Source organism: Oncorhynchus mykiss, chromosome 7 (genome assembly GCF_013265735.2).
Source record: "Oncorhynchus mykiss isolate Arlee chromosome 7, USDA_OmykA_1.1, whole genome shotgun sequence".
Taxonomy (NCBI): Eukaryota; Metazoa; Chordata; class Actinopteri; order Salmoniformes; family Salmonidae; genus Oncorhynchus; species Oncorhynchus mykiss.
Genome location: NC_048571.1, coordinates 54,182,962 through 54,199,569, shown reverse-complemented (window position 1 = coordinate 54,199,569; position 16,608 = coordinate 54,182,962). Strand labels below are relative to the sequence as shown.

Below are 16,608 nucleotides of genomic sequence, written 5' to 3'. Positions count from 1 at the left end.
GTATGCCCATTCAGTCTATAAATATGGATGATATTGTCAGACTCATACAGTCAACACTCCTTTTTGGCATTGAGGCTCCGACGGTTGGCTGACTGCATCCCTCTTACATGATACAATACGTGTTCATCGGAGTGTGATAGAAATGACAACATCATTAATACTTTAACACAGTCATTTCGTTCGAAACTAAAAGTCTGTGCTTAAATTACCAATGTATGGTTAAGCTTTATTTGGATAGTCTGAATTTTCCATATGTACTGTAGATGCTCTACAGATTGTCATACTATCAACAAACTATCTGTGGATAAGCAACTGTTTGCAAAGGTTACGATTAGGTTTAGGTTTAGAATAAAGGTTAGAGTTGGGGTAAAGTTTATGGTTAGGATAAGGGTTAGTAGATAGTTATTTGAAATGTTACTGATACTCTGTAGAGCATCTACACTCTAAAAGGGTTACCAAAACGGTTCTTCGGCTGTCCCCACTGGAGAACCCTTTATGGTTCCAGGGAGAAACCTTTTTGTTTCCATGTAGAAACATTTTTGGTTCCATGTAGAACCCTTTCTACAGAAGGTTCTACATGGAACCCAGAAGTGTTCTACCTGGAACCAAAAGTGTTCTAACCTCAACCAAAATGGGTTCTTTGAAGAGATATCCTGTGGGGAGAGCTGAAGAACCCTTTTAGGTTCTAGATAGCACCTTTTTTTCTAAGCGTGTACAGATGGACTATCCAAATAAAGTGTTACCAAATGTATAGTTACATTTTATATGAACATCACCCCTGGTCTCTTTTCCCTCTGTAGCTGAGCCAAAACCAATGTGTTGTATAGTGTGTGTTGCATAGTGAGAGACATTTGCTATTGGCTTTTGCCTGTGCAAACAACTGTATCCTGGTAATTATGGCCTCAAATGCCTCCAATCAGCCTTTCGCACGCCTTAGTCAAACCCTGTTCTCAGCAGATAGCAACCTGCCATGTGTTTAACTGGAGAGGGAGTGTGATATATCAATAGAGACATATGATCCAGGCCACTCCTACACATAATGCAAACATTAGGCTAAAAAGCACAAATAGTCTGAATCCAAGTTTAACCTTGTGGTGGTATACAGTCGTTTCCAAGTTGTTAAAACACTTAAATACTCACTCAGTAAACAACATCATAAACTCATCTTGAGTTGAGTCAAAAAACATTCCGGTATGAATATGTTATTTTCTACATAGTGAAGGACAGAGCAAATATGATCACCTGCTGCAAGTAGAACGTGACCGCTTTCCCACCCCTCCAGTGAGGGATGCAAATAGTGTTGCTGCAAGTATCAGTTTACCCAGAGAGAGAAAAGAGAACAGACACAGTCATCAGATCTCTGCAGCACGCTGGGTGCCGGCTACCATTGGCTAAGATGCACTGAAAGAAATACCCAGACAAAAAGGTTGTTAAACTTGGCAACTCGTCCGTTTAGATATGCCCATAGCAGACCTGCTGGGTGTCCAGTTTGACATTCACCTGCTGGGGAGGCTGACGTGTTCGTTGGCCGCTGTGCTGCTCATCTCCTGTGTATACAGATTCTACAGCCCCATGGGTACAGGCCTCCTTCAGACGGGCCCACTGAAGCACCCAATGGAATCTGTCGGAACTGCAAGATGGAACTGCGGCCTCAAAGCACAGCCAAACATGACTCCAGAAACAATGGGGACAAACAGCCTGGCCACTCACAGATTAGCCCTGTGAGGGATGACCTGACACCTGACAACACCAATACAGGAACAGGGGAAGGAGAATTGCCCCAGACTAAAGATGTTTGCCGGCTCGCAAACACTGAAGAAATGGTTACGCCGCAGGATGGATCAAATGTAGAAGACAACAGCTTGGAGTTGGAGGGAGAAGTCCCTGCTGTGTTTGTTGAGGAGGCTGAGATAGATATCCCCATGTTAGTTGAAGAGGCTGAGATTAAGATCAGATATTGCAAGTTTGGAGCCACCTTGAAACTCCCTTATCCTAATAACAGTGGTCTGGCCAGCCCATCTGTCCCCTTCCTTTCTGCAGAGGCTGGAGGTAAGTGTGGGGGTGGGTGTGGACAGGGAACTGAGGCAAGACCTGGGGCTGCATGGGGCCTACTCCACCTTCCTCTCAAAGGCAGAGATCACATTGGAGGATGCCAACCTCGTGATGGAGGGACCTGAGAAGCAGAGCGTTGTGCGAGGAAAGATTTATGAATACTGTGTGGAATGTTCCTCGCACTCCATCACAGACTCCATATTAGGTCTGTTTGAGGGGAATTCACTGGACTCACAGTCGGTGGAGTTTGGAAGATGTGGCAGCAGCCTCACTGAGCCTCCCCACTCTCGGGCCTCTTCATCAGGGGATCCCAGCCCTGTCAGCCCACTCAGTCCTACCACAGACACCAGGCACCCCAGTGCATGGGAGGTGCACAGCCTAGAAACCATAGCTGGGGCCAAATGTATAAATCTGCCTCCAGAAAACAGCTCAGAGTTGGAGATCTTTAAGTTTGATTTGGGCAACTGCGTGGAGGTGGAGCTGTCTAAGAAGCATGGGCAGGCCCCTCTGCAGCAGTCAGCTCTTAGAGTGATGTCTGACAACTACCTCCAGATCCTCAGGGACCCAGGTCTGTATGGGAGGCTGAGAGCAGGTGATCAGGATGAGATCCAGAAACAGCGTATGAGAGGAAGGCAATTCCTAATGGCAGGCAACATGGGCCCTCAGGACTGGGTGGGGAGTAGTCCTCAAGGGACAAAAAGGGAGCAGGGAGTCACCACCATACCATGTAGTGGTCTCTACTATTATGATGATTATAAAGACAGCTGGCACCCACTGTGTCCCATCCCTCAGGAAGTCATCTCCAAAGGCTGTGCCATGTGCACTATGGACAACTACTTATTTGTAGCAGTGGGGGGCAGCCAGCAGGGTGCAGATAGAGAGATGAAGCCTTCCAAGAGAGTGTTCTGCTACAACCCCGTAACATCAAAAAATGTCTTGGAAAGAGATCAGTCCTATGAACGAGTCCAGGCCCCACTGCAAACTGGCAGCCCTGCAGGGCTACATCTATGCAATCGGAGGGGAGTGTCTGTCTACCGTAGAGCGCTATGACCCCAGCTCTGACAGATGGACTTTTGTGGCCCCACTGCCCAATGATACATTTGCTGTGGCCCATCATGTCACAGTGTGCAACAGGAAGCTCTTTGTTCTAGGAGGAACACTGAGATACACACTGTTGCACAACCCAAATATCAACGTGTGGAGGAAAAGCTCAATAACGGGCAGCAAAGAGAGAACCACCGAGATAGTGGGAGTGAGAAACTTCCTATATCGCTTTGATGTCAGCCCGCAGCTAGGCATCAGTGTGTACCGCTATCACACTGTGGCACGACTATGTTACGAGTGCTGCACCAAACGCCTTGACCAATGCCTCGCCTTCCAGTGTGTCGCCTTGGACGACACCATCTACTGCATGAGCCACCAGCTCACCATGAGCTTCCGGGCTGAAGAGATCTCTCCAAGATTTGTAGCAGATGATTTGAGTGTCCTCTCTGGAGCCAAGGGCATCCTTTTCCCGTTTGTCCTCTCACTTCCTGATACGAAGGCTCACCAGACCAGGGTGTAACCTGGAATGCTTCTCCCCAGCACAGACAAGGGCAGAGCAGTGAGGGAGTATCTAATTTACTTGTGCACCAAGGCCATTTTTCAGAGCTGAGTGTATCCTACTGAGAAGCACAGCTGTCTTAATCAGAGGCAATGAAAGTAAAATATTAACATCATTAATGGTAATTCGATTACTGCTTGTTTAGATTTATTTAGGGTACACTGCCATAGAAATTCTATGTATTGTGAAGGTGTTTTGTTCTTTTCATTTTCCTCCTGCCTTGCACTACATTACTCCTAAATCATGCAAGATGTGCACTTTCTCCCCTGTAATAATTCATAAAAAATTCTTAAGTTAATTCACTCTAGCCATAATGCTTTGGAGCAGTGGGGTAATATAGTGATAATCCATCACAGTTGGTTACTATACAGGGAAGAAATATTACTCACACAGGGACTGGACTCAATACAATTACCCACATGTGATCTATAAATATGACATGATGTAAAAGGTTGTGACTTACAGCATAATGTATGTGAGCTTCAATAAACAAAAGTAATTGCTCATTTTGAATCTCCTCCAAGATTGGGGCATAGTATACGCCTGATTTCTGCGGTTGTTTTCAACATTGTTGATATAAGGATAGCGCTGAACCATGTTCAGTTATTCATGTACCAAAATAACGAATGACTGTAATGAAAGTACAAATATTTATCCTTACATTTGTACATTATTGATCAACAGAAGAAAGAAACATGTAGATTTCATTTGAAGGTTACTTATCTAAGCAGTCATACAACTCAGTTGGAAAAAAAAAAAACTGTAAGCATTTTGTGCAACAATGTGCTAGCTATTATGTCATGTGGTTAAACATTATTAAAATTAAATTAATTTTCCTTCCAAACAGTGACAGATTTCCAATGATAATTCATCAACAATCTAACAAAGAGAGCTCTGCTGTGTGATGTGTCGTTTGTGACAGCAGACTTCATTAATGCATTTGTAGGAGGATAGATGTGGCTGTTAATGGATGTGTTGCGTAATTACATTGACAATATACATATTCAAAATAAAAGTATAATTCTTTGTTCATTTAAAACAAGCTGTTTGTTCTTACAAAGAGCAATCATAGACTAAGAACAACAGTGAGTGATACAGCACCCTTGCCTGGGATTTCAGTTTGTGACATGCCGCTATAGCGCCATCATGTGGTTTGGTCTATGTATATATATATATATATATATATATATATATATATATATATATATATATATATATACTGTATATATAGACTCTGTGTCGGAATAACTAAACCTGAAAGTGCAAAGGAGGTAATTTGCACTGTGTGTAGCATAACCAATAACAACACAACCTACCCGTCTTCTGACTCACACAAAATCAGCAGTGCACTTAAGTATTGAGATGAGTAACAGAGAGGCAGGCAAAGGGCTTCAGCTGCACTGGCTGAGGCAGCAGCAGAAGAGAGACGCAGATGGTTGACCATCAAACATAAGCATCTTTGATTCCTCCTAATTAAACACTTTGATTCCCTGTAATTAAACACCTAATGGAATGGTCCCCTCAGAGTTCCCCTTACATGACTCATGGCTCCTGATTTGAATGAATACCCAGGTCAGCTCTGACATCAACACTTTCTTTGATTTCAAAGTACCTAGGGTAGGGCACTACTAACAGCCCTTTGAGTAGCAAATATTAGATAAGTGTGAAGAAAAATAATTTACATGTGATTATCCTAAATTATCAGATGATTTGCGGACTCTCCATCCCTCCCTCTCCTGCACGCATGCACGCACACACACACACACACACACACACACACACACACACACACACACACACACACACACACACACACACACACACACACAGAGAGAGAGGAAGAGAGAGCCTAGACTTTAAGAGATTATAATGAGACTCCTGTTTAATTTTTACGTCTTTTGATTTCCCAAATGTTCTGCTCCATTAAATTTTTCATGCCTCAGACTAATAAAAAATGTAATCCTCAAACAGCACCACATTGAGTACGGCCCCTGAGTATCTAAACAGCTTGTGAGCCTGAGCTCTGTTACTACACCCAAGAGAGGGGAGGGAAGAGGCTGGCGTAGACTGAGTTGTCTTGGACCTGTCTACAGGACTGTTGTTTGATTTCCAGGTCCTTGTTGTTCAGATTGGCAGGATGGAGCTTGCTGGAAAGGTCACGTGGCACACTGGCTAAGCGGGGCTGGCAGAATGCACTTAGTGGGTGCCTCTGGTACGCTGTCCTGTACACACTTAGCGTTGAGAAGGGGGGCTGCTGCTGGTCCAGACAGACCTGTCTAGACTCCACCAGGCCAAAGTTAGTTGGAGGTGGGAGGGAGAAGGAAGGGAAGGAGAGAGAGCTCAGCTGTTACAGTGATGCAGTCATTAGTTACAGTATATCTGTGACATATTTGGAATAATCAAAGGCCATTTATTCTGCCTAAACTTTAACTGTGGAACACGGCTTCTTTTTTTCTTGACTTCTTTTATTTACTTGACACCAGTTTGTAATTACAGCTGACAAGATTGGATAACGGTGGTGGTCAGACTTCTCTGGCGTCCTCGCCAGCCTGTCTGGATGCCAGGAGCACAACGTGAGCAGGGTTTAGGAGCCCTGGCGCCTGTACATCTCATCATAGAGGGTGACCAGGTAATGGGAAGGCAGCGTGCCGTGGTGGGAGAGGAGCAGCTTGGCAGCAAGGCCCTGGAACACACCACAACACACTATTATTCTGGTCATCATGGCTTTAAAAGAATGACAAGAGGGCACACTGTTTCTTTGATTGATTAGCTCATTATCTCGGTGGATGCGAATGGTCTAGGTTTGGATTTTGTTCTAACAGACTTTTAGACACAACTTCACTAGCTTTTTGCTAATGCTAATAACATCATGATCCTGCTGTGTAAGGCTGAGCTCAGCTTTCCACAGCGCCATTTGTCTCACGATGACGTCTGGCCCTCTGTGGCTGGTAGTCTGCACAGTTGGTGCTGTTGTGGCTGTCTTACACTCTCGGGTGAACTGTCTTGGACAGACAAGGTAAATAGTCGGGAAGAGGAGGAGGAGAGGGAGAGAGGAGGATGAGAAGAAGAGGGAATGCTCAGCCACTTAAGCTTGAGCCCAGCATGAGCTCAGCAAAACTCACACTTCACCATCGATCCATGCTGTTGTACAGTATTTCTAAAGACATCCCTCTAGTCAGATCCTGAAGCAGCAGCCCATGGCCCTGCTTGGCATCAATGCAATTAGATTGACTCTCAAGTCTCTCACACTGGGAGTCTGTGCTGATGTAGATAGCTTAAATGAAGCCCTCTAATCATTTTTGTATAGATTTTGCAAACCAACTGAGAAGCAGCAGAACCCTTGGAAACCAGCCATTGAACTAGTTTGTTGAAGATCTTTGGCTACCGAAAGCAGGAGATACAGCACATTCTCACATTCAGTGCAGGTTTTTCTTGGGATAATCTCATTTGGATAGAAAGGAAAGGCTGCTGTGCCAACACTTTGCTGTAATTTAAACTCTTGATAATGACTGTTGATGACTCTTGCCAAATGTTGCATTATTTGATGAATTATCAACATTCATCACAGGCAACGCATAATAGCAACAGCAATTCATAGAAGTTAGCTGAAAATCCCCAAATAAACTTAGATGGTTATAGTCGTAGTTTATATTAAAGGGACCATTTGCAATTTTTAAACACATTTCAAATAGTGAATGTTTGCAAGAGTTATCTAAGCATAACTCATTTTCATCGGCAGTCCTAAATTAAGTTAATTAAATACATAAACACATCACTCACACAGTAGTATAGTGGGATATTTAAGTGATAAATACTCAAGAAGCTGGGGTTTGGAGGATATATTGGCACGGGTGTGGTTAAGCCCGAGACGAAGTGCCAATATATCCTCCAAACACCGGCTTCAAGGGCATTATCACTTTTATACAACGAGTTACCAACCAACATATTCAAATAATGATTGACATATTTTCATTAAAAACGTTATTCTGATTAATTTATTTATATTCCACAAGATTTAGTCCTGACACAAATCTAGGGTTGCTACCCAAGCCGGCTCGTCGTTCGTTCTATCGGTTCTGTTGCTAGAGATGCGACCCAGTCGTTCAGTCTTTTTGTTCTATAGCTATGGGACAGCTGGAGATCAAATTTGAATATTGAATCAATGTTGCAAATGTCGGAGAGACAGACAGCAAGGTTTATTCAAATCTCCGCTGTTGAAAACTAAATGTTAGTCTAAAATACATGTGAAATAATGTCTAGATGCTTTTTATAGTGGAGGTCAAGTTTATAAATTGTTTGGCTAAACTGATGAGACAGTGGATTGTGCACGTCATAGATTTCGTTGGTGGTAATTTGTGGAATAGCAATCGTCTGGAATGCGGTTTTAACCAATCAGCATTCAGGATTAGACCCACCTGCACAAAACAGATTAAAACAAATAAAGGAAACACAAAATAGAACAAATAATACCATATATACAGGACACTTGAAACTTGAGTGCAATAAGAAGAAGTCAATGTGTGCTGGATTGATTCTCCTTGATCCACACTTTGACCTCCATGGAGGAGGATCTAAGTCACTAGTGATTAAGGTAGTTTGGAGGGAATTCCATTTCCTAATGCCTAGGGTGGAGAATGCTGAGTCCCCAAAGTTGTTTTCTTCTTTGAGGCATGACAGTCTCCTCTGAAAATGTAATATGTAATAGATTATAAACCCTACCTGCAGCTTCTCTCCCACCCAGTTTCCAATTAGAACTTTGTTTGCATACCTCTGCGCCATTCTCCAGTCAGGTTGGGTCCATTTTCCTGTTTGCCCATACTGCACATGGTACTGAACATGATGTGTCACATACAGCTGATCGATCATGAGCTGGTTTGGTCCTAATATCAGAGCATAGTTAGATCAAACAGAACGGATGATGGTGCATTCCTCCTGATCTTATTGTGCAATAGGCACCAGACCGGAGAGGAAGCTCTGTTGCGATGGATACAGCAAACATTCTGTGACTGACAGACAGAATACTGGAGAAGTAGCGGAGGCAAATAGGAGGCACAGGACCTGCATTATAATAAGACCTGCATGCAATACTTTAGAATTGCATTATAAAATGTATTATAAAATGTCAGAGAATTATGCAGCAGTTAGTCTATAGCTCATACATGATATATATGTCTTAATTTAAAAAATAATGAATATTATTATATTTTCTGTAGAAATGAAAACAAATGCCTTAATTTATTAAAATAAGAGTAAAACATGTACTAAGCTGTGTAGGTGTTTATTTGCTTTCCCTTGCCAGGAACATGAAAGAGAGATCAAACTTCAACATCCATTTCTTAAAGTGTTTTTACATAGCTTACAATACTATTTATAGCTTGTGTTGCAGACGGGAAGGTTAGCCAGCCCTTTTTGAAAAAATCCACAAGTCCATGGAAGCCGTCTGGAACATGATGCCATGTGACGTCCAGTCCCAGGTCCAACAGCCTCTTCCTGTACAGGATCCCATCATCCCTCAGCACGTCGTACTCACAGGTCAGGATAAAGGCCGGTGGGGTCAGACGGATAACAGCATCCTCCGCTAGAAGCGGCGAGACCTCCGGATCCAAACCGTCTTTGATTATGTGGTACACCTCTCCTTTGTAGTCTAAGGCTGAGTGTACCTGCTGGAGTTCGCCCCGCACCTTGCACTCAGGAGGGAGGTGTTCTGGGGAGAGCCACTCCTTGAAGGCTAGCCTCATCTCAGCAGGGATATGGTTCCCCTCCAGCAGGTCCTGGCACACTGACGTGTCCCCGTTGAGATACTGCAGGAAGTAGAATGCCACCCGGCCACGGAACAATATGGGCACAGCATGATTCTGCTGGTATGAGGGCAGGTTGAAATCTGCCATCTGCAGAGCTGGGTAAATGAGGACCTGGGCACAGGGAGACAGCAGATGTCCATCTTTTCTCTTGGCCAGACGTTGGCATAGTGCAGCTGCCAGGTTTCCCCCAGCACTATCACCCCCGACTGCCACTCTGCCTGGGTCCACCCCGAACTCTGCCTCTGCCACAGACAGGAAGTGGCACGTTGCAGCGTCACAGTCATCCAGCTGAGTGGGGTACCGATGTTCAGGGGCAAGCCGATATCTAAAAGGCATGAGGGTAGAGAAAGGAGCAACATGTCAAGTCTTTGACAGCTTCACAGCCCCTTTCACTGCATTGATCTGCTTTGGAATCACATTTTGAGGCAGTGAGTCAGAAAGTAAAAGTTACCCAACAGAAATCACAGTGGTTTCAGCCTCCTTGGCAATGTGCCTGCAGACGTCATCTGCAGTGTCTAATCACGAGAAACAGAAAATTAGTTTTAGGCTTAGTAAACAGAGGATTAACATTTTGCAAGACAAGCAAGACTCGCTATCGGTAAGCCACGCCAGCCTGTCAGGAAAACAACCTGTAGTTACCTGGGATACCCCATTTGCTCACAGCAAAAACTTTACCTTTTTCAAACACAATCTTCTTCTTGTTTTAGTCAATTGTAAAACTACAGTTAAGAAAAGTACATGTCTAAAGATTACTTTTCAATATTGCCTGCTCCCAAGCTCTCACTACTTCGCAGAAAAAAAGAAAAAAAATCATGATGGTGCTAGCAGCCACGTGAATGAGTGCTATCCACCAACCAGAAAATTAAGCTAGCCAAGACCAACAACACAAATAAACGGACTATACAGCTACAAGTAGTGAATAGAGTTACAAACAGACTAGACCAAACAAGTTAAATGTCTTACATGTGATTAAATGTTTGACACATACTGAGCTACAGTGCATTAGGAAAGTTTTCAGACCCTTTGACTTGTAGTATTCAGACCCCCCCCCCCCCCCGCCCCCCGCATCAATCTACACACTATACACCAGAACAACAAAGCACAAACGTTTTATTATTTATTTTAGCAAATCTTTTAAAATAAAAAAAGATTATATTACATTTACATAAGTATTCAGACCCTTTACTAAATATTTTGTTGAAGCACCTTTGGTAGGGCTGTCATGTGCCTTTTACCGAGGAGTGGCTTCCATCTGGCCACTCTGCCATAAAGACCTGATTGGTGGAGCGCTGCAGAAATGGTTGTCCTTCTGGATGGTTCTCCCATCTCCACAGAGGAACTCTGGAACACTGTCAGAGTGACCATTGGGTTCTTTGTCACCTCCTTGACCAAAGCGCTTCTCCCCAGATTGCTTAGATTGGCGGCCAGCTCTAGGAAGAGTCTATGTGGTTCCAAACTTCTTGCATTTAAGAATGATGGAGTCCACTGTTCTTGGGGACCTTCAATGCTACAGACATGTTGCGGTACCCTTCCCCAGATCTGTGCCTAGACACAATCCTGTCTCGGAGCTCTACCGACAATTCCTTCGACCTCAGGGCTTGGTTTTTGCTCTGTCATGCACTGTCAACAGTGGGACCTTATATAGACAGGTGTGTGCCTTTCCAAATCATGTCCAATCAATTGAATTTACCACAGGTGGACTCCAATTAAGTTGAAGAAACATCTCAAGGTTGACCAATGGAAACAGAATGCACCTGTGGTTCAATTTCGAGTCTCATAGCAAAGCGTCTGAATACTTAGGTAAATAAGTTATTTCTGTTTTTTATTTTAATACATTTGCAAATATTCCTAAAAACTTGTTTTCGCTTCGTCATTATGGAGTATTGTGAGTAGATTGATGAAGATTTTTAAAAATATATTTTTTTAGAATAAGGCTGTGATGTAGCAAAATTTGGAAAAAATCAAGGCGTCTGAATAATTTCCAAATACACTGTACATATATCCTACTTGGACACCGGCTCCCCACTGGCTCCCCTCTCCTACTTGGACACAGGGCTCTTCTCACAGGCTTTACTTCCGTACGTGGGAGCATTGCGAACCGTATGTTGGGATTTTTGACCCAATTACATGTAAATTGCATAACACAGCAGCTTTTCGTCATCTTTTGTTACAGTATTTCTTTATAACAAAAAATCAACAACGAAGTTGGCTCTTTTACACTGGGGTCAATGGGAAATAATGTGTGGGTGTGGTCGAGGAGAATTCCTTATTATTACGTGAATATCGACTCAGAGTATCTCATCTAGACATTATTTTTGTCTTATCATATTACCCAAACAGCCCAACACCCATCCTCCTCCATGGAAATACACCAGTCCCCTCCTCAGGCCCAGTGAACCAGTCGTGGGCTCATACACTCTGACTGGCACCTCAGAGAAGGTCAGGTCTTTCACATGTAGGCCTGGGGGAACTGGTCTTATACGGACCAGGAACCGTCTTCTGAACCACCTGGTGAACCTGACCTGATGACACAGACCCAGACGGTCCAGGATACGGCCCTGACAAGACAGAGAAGGGAGGGCATATCTTGTTAAAGGACTAATACATTGTATGCAGCTTTATTCAGGTGGCTTAGCCTATAGCCTATCTTAGAAATAAGGTCAACACAAACCATTGTGAGCTGGAATATTTTTCAATTACAACAATATAGCGTTACTTGTTGCTTGCAAATTATGCTACAATGAATGCAACAGCTCAGTTAATTTTAAGGAGCCTCTTCACACTTACTAAACATTGTAGAAATACGGTCTGCGACTCAAATGTAAACTTGGATACTTGCTACGTCTCAACCACTACCCCCAGAGGATGCGCACAACACTCATCCGACAGTTGCCCACCTTGATGCAGTGCGGTGTATACAGAATTGTCTTGATGAGACAACACTCCTACTGTATACACAGTAATTTTTCCTAGAATTTGAGACTTATTTTGAGTTTTTACCTGAAATTGCAGTAACAGCCTGTTACTTTCTGAAATAGTGACAGTAGCTGCCGGCTGCACTGAGCCACGTAAAACTATGGAAGCCCATCCCCAAACTTATATAAAACTGTGTTGGATCATACAAATAGGATATGCTTTTTAATTTGTAACATTGTGTGGTGATTTCAGAGGTGGTACCACAGGTCCCAGAGTAGTTGGAGGATTGTTTTAATGAGTCACAGATTTTTTTCTGATCTGGTAGTAGGCTAACTTAACCAACTCCAGACCATAGTTGTAGAGTATGACATAGTCATAAATAAAATTATTATTTTTAAAAAGTTTTATATGGGCTATGATGGGACCCGATCATTTTTCTAATCAGTCATACAGTAAAAAATAATCCTGGCTCTAGGGAGGATGAAAACATGAAAACCTTTTTCACAGACAGAGACAACAAATGTGATTGGTTAAAAACTAACGAGGCTGAGCTTGCTGTATGCAAGGTTGCATTGTGTCGGCCTTTGCACCTGTAACTAAAAAGATAGTCAGACAGGATATCATCACTATTGTGTTGATTGATTAATTCCAGACAATAATTTGGTATTAAAAAGGCCTAGGTAGCATAGCCAACCGAAGTGTGAATATAAGCAAAATCACATTCACATTTTCTCAGAACACAAATAAATGGGCCTATTTTAGGCTATAAATACATCATTTAGGCTATGAAAACATGATGTTACATTTCCCCTGGCCAGGTCCAGATGGGATCAGAGCGCATAGGCTTCTCTAGGCTACCTGCAGCTGTGGTTGTTATCAGTAGGCTATTGCTGATCAGACTGAAGCACAGACTAATTGTGCATGTTGACAAATCATGTGGCATGATATGTCAACATTTATATGGCTTCCATATAAAACAGCTCTTCACAGTGAATTCACCTATACCCACGTTTTCAGTTGCAAATGGATTTCACCACGTAAGGATTTGCATGATGTTGATAAAAATGAAGACTGGTGTACATTTAGATGACATTTTAGTAATTTTGTTGTAACTGTCATGTATTGTCATGTTGTGTCTTTCTGTCCTTTCCTTTCACCCTGTCTCCCTCTGCTGGTCGTACTAGGTTACCGTTTCTGTCCCTCTTTCCCCCAGCTGTTCCTTGTCTTCTCTGACTACCTCATTCACCCCTTTTCCCACCTGTTCCCTTTTTCCCTCTGATTAGGTCCCTATATCTCTCTCTGTTTCTGCTCCTGTCTTTGTCGGATTCTTGTTTGTGTGTCTCATGCCTGAACCAGACTATCATCGTGTTTGCTGCAACCTTGTCCTGTCCTGTCGGAATCTACCTGTCCATCTGAGCCCACGTGTGTTCATCATTAAAGAAACTCTGTTTGTTAATTCGCTTTTGGGTCCTCATTCACGCACCTGACAGTAACATTGTAAGGTAGGTTTCCTGTACTTTTAAATTCTTATGAGGGTTAATTGTTCATTATTGATAGGTTAACGGTACTGAAGACATCCATTATAGCAATTCTGTGCTTTTGTCTTGAAGCTAAACTGTAGCCTACAGACAAGAAAATAAACCCTGTAATTGTCTGCACATACATGCTTGTGAATTGTTGCAATATTCAAGAGTGTAATACAGGGAATAGGGCCATAATGACACCATGACAGAGTTAAGGTTTTACCAATAGGTGGACTTTGTATTGACTCCAATAGAGTGGCAAGGAGGAGGAGGAGCTCTGTGGACCATTCGTGTCCGGAAGTAATCTAGCCATTCATGGTAGCTATTGGCGCTCTGTAGAGTTGCTCTGAGAATATGAAGGTTGAGAACTGTTGTGAAACATCACAGCACAGAAGAAAAATATAGGAGAGCTAGAGATAGATGGGAGGGGTTGAGAGTAGCTGAAGGATGGGACTAAAAGCAGAACAAAAGAAAACTAATGTACACTGTGTCTGTACTATTGTTGTCCATTAGTTTTCTCCAATTTGGGTAGGGGTGGTAGGGTTATGGGAAAATAATAATTTATGGATTTCACATGATTGGTCAGGGGCACAGCCATGGGTGGGCCTGGGAGGGCATATACCCACCCACTTGGGAGCCAGGTCCACCCACTGGGGAGCCTGGCCCAGCCAATCAGAATGAGTTATTCCCCACAAAAGGGCTTTATTACATACATAAATACTCCAGAGCACCCCCACCCCCGATATATGATCCCGCAGGTGAAAAAGCAGTGGTCTTGGGCTGGCATGGGTACCTGTGGTCTGCAGTTATGAGGCTGGTTGGATGTACTGCCAAATGCTCTGAAAAAATGTTGGAGGTGGCTTATTCAATTGTCTGGAAACAGCTCTGTTGGACATTCCTGCAGTCAGCATGCCAATTGCGCGCTCCCTCAAAACTTGAGAAATCTTTGTCATTTTGTTGTGTGACAAAACTGCACATTTTAGAGTAGCCTTATAGTCCTCAGCACAAGGTTCACCTGTGTAATGATCATGCTGTTTAATCAGCTTCTTGATTTGCCACACCTTTCAGGTGAATGGATTATCTTGGCAAAAGAGAAATGCTCACTAACAGGGATGTAAACACATTTCTGCACAATTTGAGAGAAATATGGAACATTTCTGGGATCTTTTATTTCAGCTCATGAAAAATGGGACAAAGACGTCACATGTTTCGTTTAAATTTTTGTTCAGTATATATACATATTTACCCCAAAATAATATGGGGATTGGAAATTATGCAGACAATTACATTGATACAAGCCACAATCTATTTGCAATATTGAAGCTGATCTACCCACAAAAAAAATGACATAACAATAATACTACAAATTAAGTCAGATTTAATCAACAAATCCAATAGTCCGTTTAGAAAGGGTTAAGATCACAAGACTGTGTACATATGTGGCTGTGATGGCAAACTTACTAAATATCCTGTGTGGCTCAGTTGGTAGAGCATGGCATTTGCAAGGCCAGGGTTGTGGGTTTGATTCTCATGGGGGACCACTATGAAAATGTATGCACCCATGAGTGTATGTGAAATTACTAAAAATGCCATTGAGGACAGAAGCTGTCACAGTTCCAACATCTCAAAGCTGAATCTGCTTTTAGATTTAACTTTTATGCCTTGATATCAGGATCCGGAGGTGAAAAGTTTGATTAAACAATTCAGAGAATGAAAATAATAAATCAGTGACAAATATTTCAAGAGACCGAATCGATATACAGTTCCCGAAATCAGACAGCTGTAACTGCCAATAGTAAATCGAAGCATAAAACGATGTTTGAGTGAACCTGGATCCCGAAAATGAATTGTGAAGTCGCTTCTGGACACGGTAGACTCCTCCTCCTCACCACCACTCCAAGCTAGTATTGTGAAACTCTGCTGCTATGTCCTTACCCAAACAATGGAACGCCTGAATGACTTTGGCTTTTCATCATTTATTCAGACCTGTTCTCTTATCTACACACTTGACGCTTTATCAGTGTTTAGATTACAGAGAAAGGACAAGCATCTTTTAAAAGAGCAGAGTTCTCTTTTAGTATTCAAGTACAAGCATGTTTTTGTTTTCACCAAAGAGTAAGAATAATTTATTATTTCTACAGACTTGAACATGATTTGACTTGCATAAAACATAAAATAATAAGCAATAACAATTCCATAGATACTCACCACAATTGATATGCCAACAAACAAGCCATGAACTACATGCAGTTTCCCTCGATTTGCAACCCCTTGAGGAATGTCTGAATTCATCATCTCAGAGTACATTAGACCAATTACCAGAAGGAAGAAGGCTGCAATCACTGCAGCAAAGCCAATTATTAAAATTGCAGTGCTGATGTCCATGGTGCTGTAGTGCGATCCCAAGTAGGCTACAGTAGAAGTAAGTAATTAAGTGTGAATATGTTATCCAGTTGCTTGGGTTTCCTTGCCCCTCCTACAACTTTGTGTACACCCTGCTCTGACCTTGTTCTATCTAGATGACTTTGAGTGCCAGTGACAAAGGAACATTCATCATTTTATTCAATGTATTTTATGGACTAAAGCAATTACACATTAAACATATATTTCACAGTTAGATATATTTTTATGAATATAGATTTGCATAAATACAATAGTAATAATTCCCTTTAAATGTCCTTTTAAATAAATCCTATCATTTATTGTGAAGCAG

General features: G+C 42.4%; 2 protein-coding genes across 2 annotated transcripts; one reads left to right on the top strand and one right to left on the bottom strand.

The window, feature by feature from the left end:
• The first annotated feature begins 1,357 nt into the window (after positions 1–1,357).
• On the top strand, positions 1,358–4,855 carry LOC110528966 (kelch domain-containing protein 7A-like). Its single transcript, XM_036983545.1, is given in 2 exon segments — positions 1,358–2,985; positions 2,987–4,855. Coding segments are annotated over 2 exon segments (1,452 nt in total). The 5' UTR covers positions 1,358–2,163; the 3' UTR covers positions 3,617–4,855.
• A 4,062-nt stretch (positions 4,856–8,917) lies between these two features.
• On the bottom strand, positions 8,918–16,348 carry aadacl4 (arylacetamide deacetylase-like 4). Its single transcript, XM_021609764.2, has 4 exons — positions 16,104–16,348; positions 11,789–12,014; positions 9,908–9,971; positions 8,918–9,781 (listed from the first exon to the last, which is right to left on the bottom strand). Exons 1-4 carry the CDS (start codon positions 16,278–16,280, stop codon positions 8,992–8,994), a joined length of 1,257 nt encoding a protein of 418 aa, XP_021465439.2. The 5' UTR covers positions 16,281–16,348; the 3' UTR covers positions 8,918–8,991.
• Between the last annotated feature and the right edge of the window lie 260 nt (positions 16,349–16,608).

Coding starts and splice junctions, on each gene's coding strand:
- aadacl4 (XM_021609764.2), bottom strand. CDS start 16,280: ATGGACATCAGCACTGCAATTTTAATAATTGGCTTTGCTGCAGTGATT. Junction 12,015..16,103: donor TTGTTGGCATATCAATTGTG/GTGAGTATCTAT, acceptor CTGTCTTGTCAG/GGCCGTATCCTGGACCGTCT. Junction 9,782..9,907: donor ACCACTGTGATTTCTGTTGG/GTAACTTTTACT, acceptor CATGCCTTTTAG/ATATCGGCTTGCCCCTGAAC.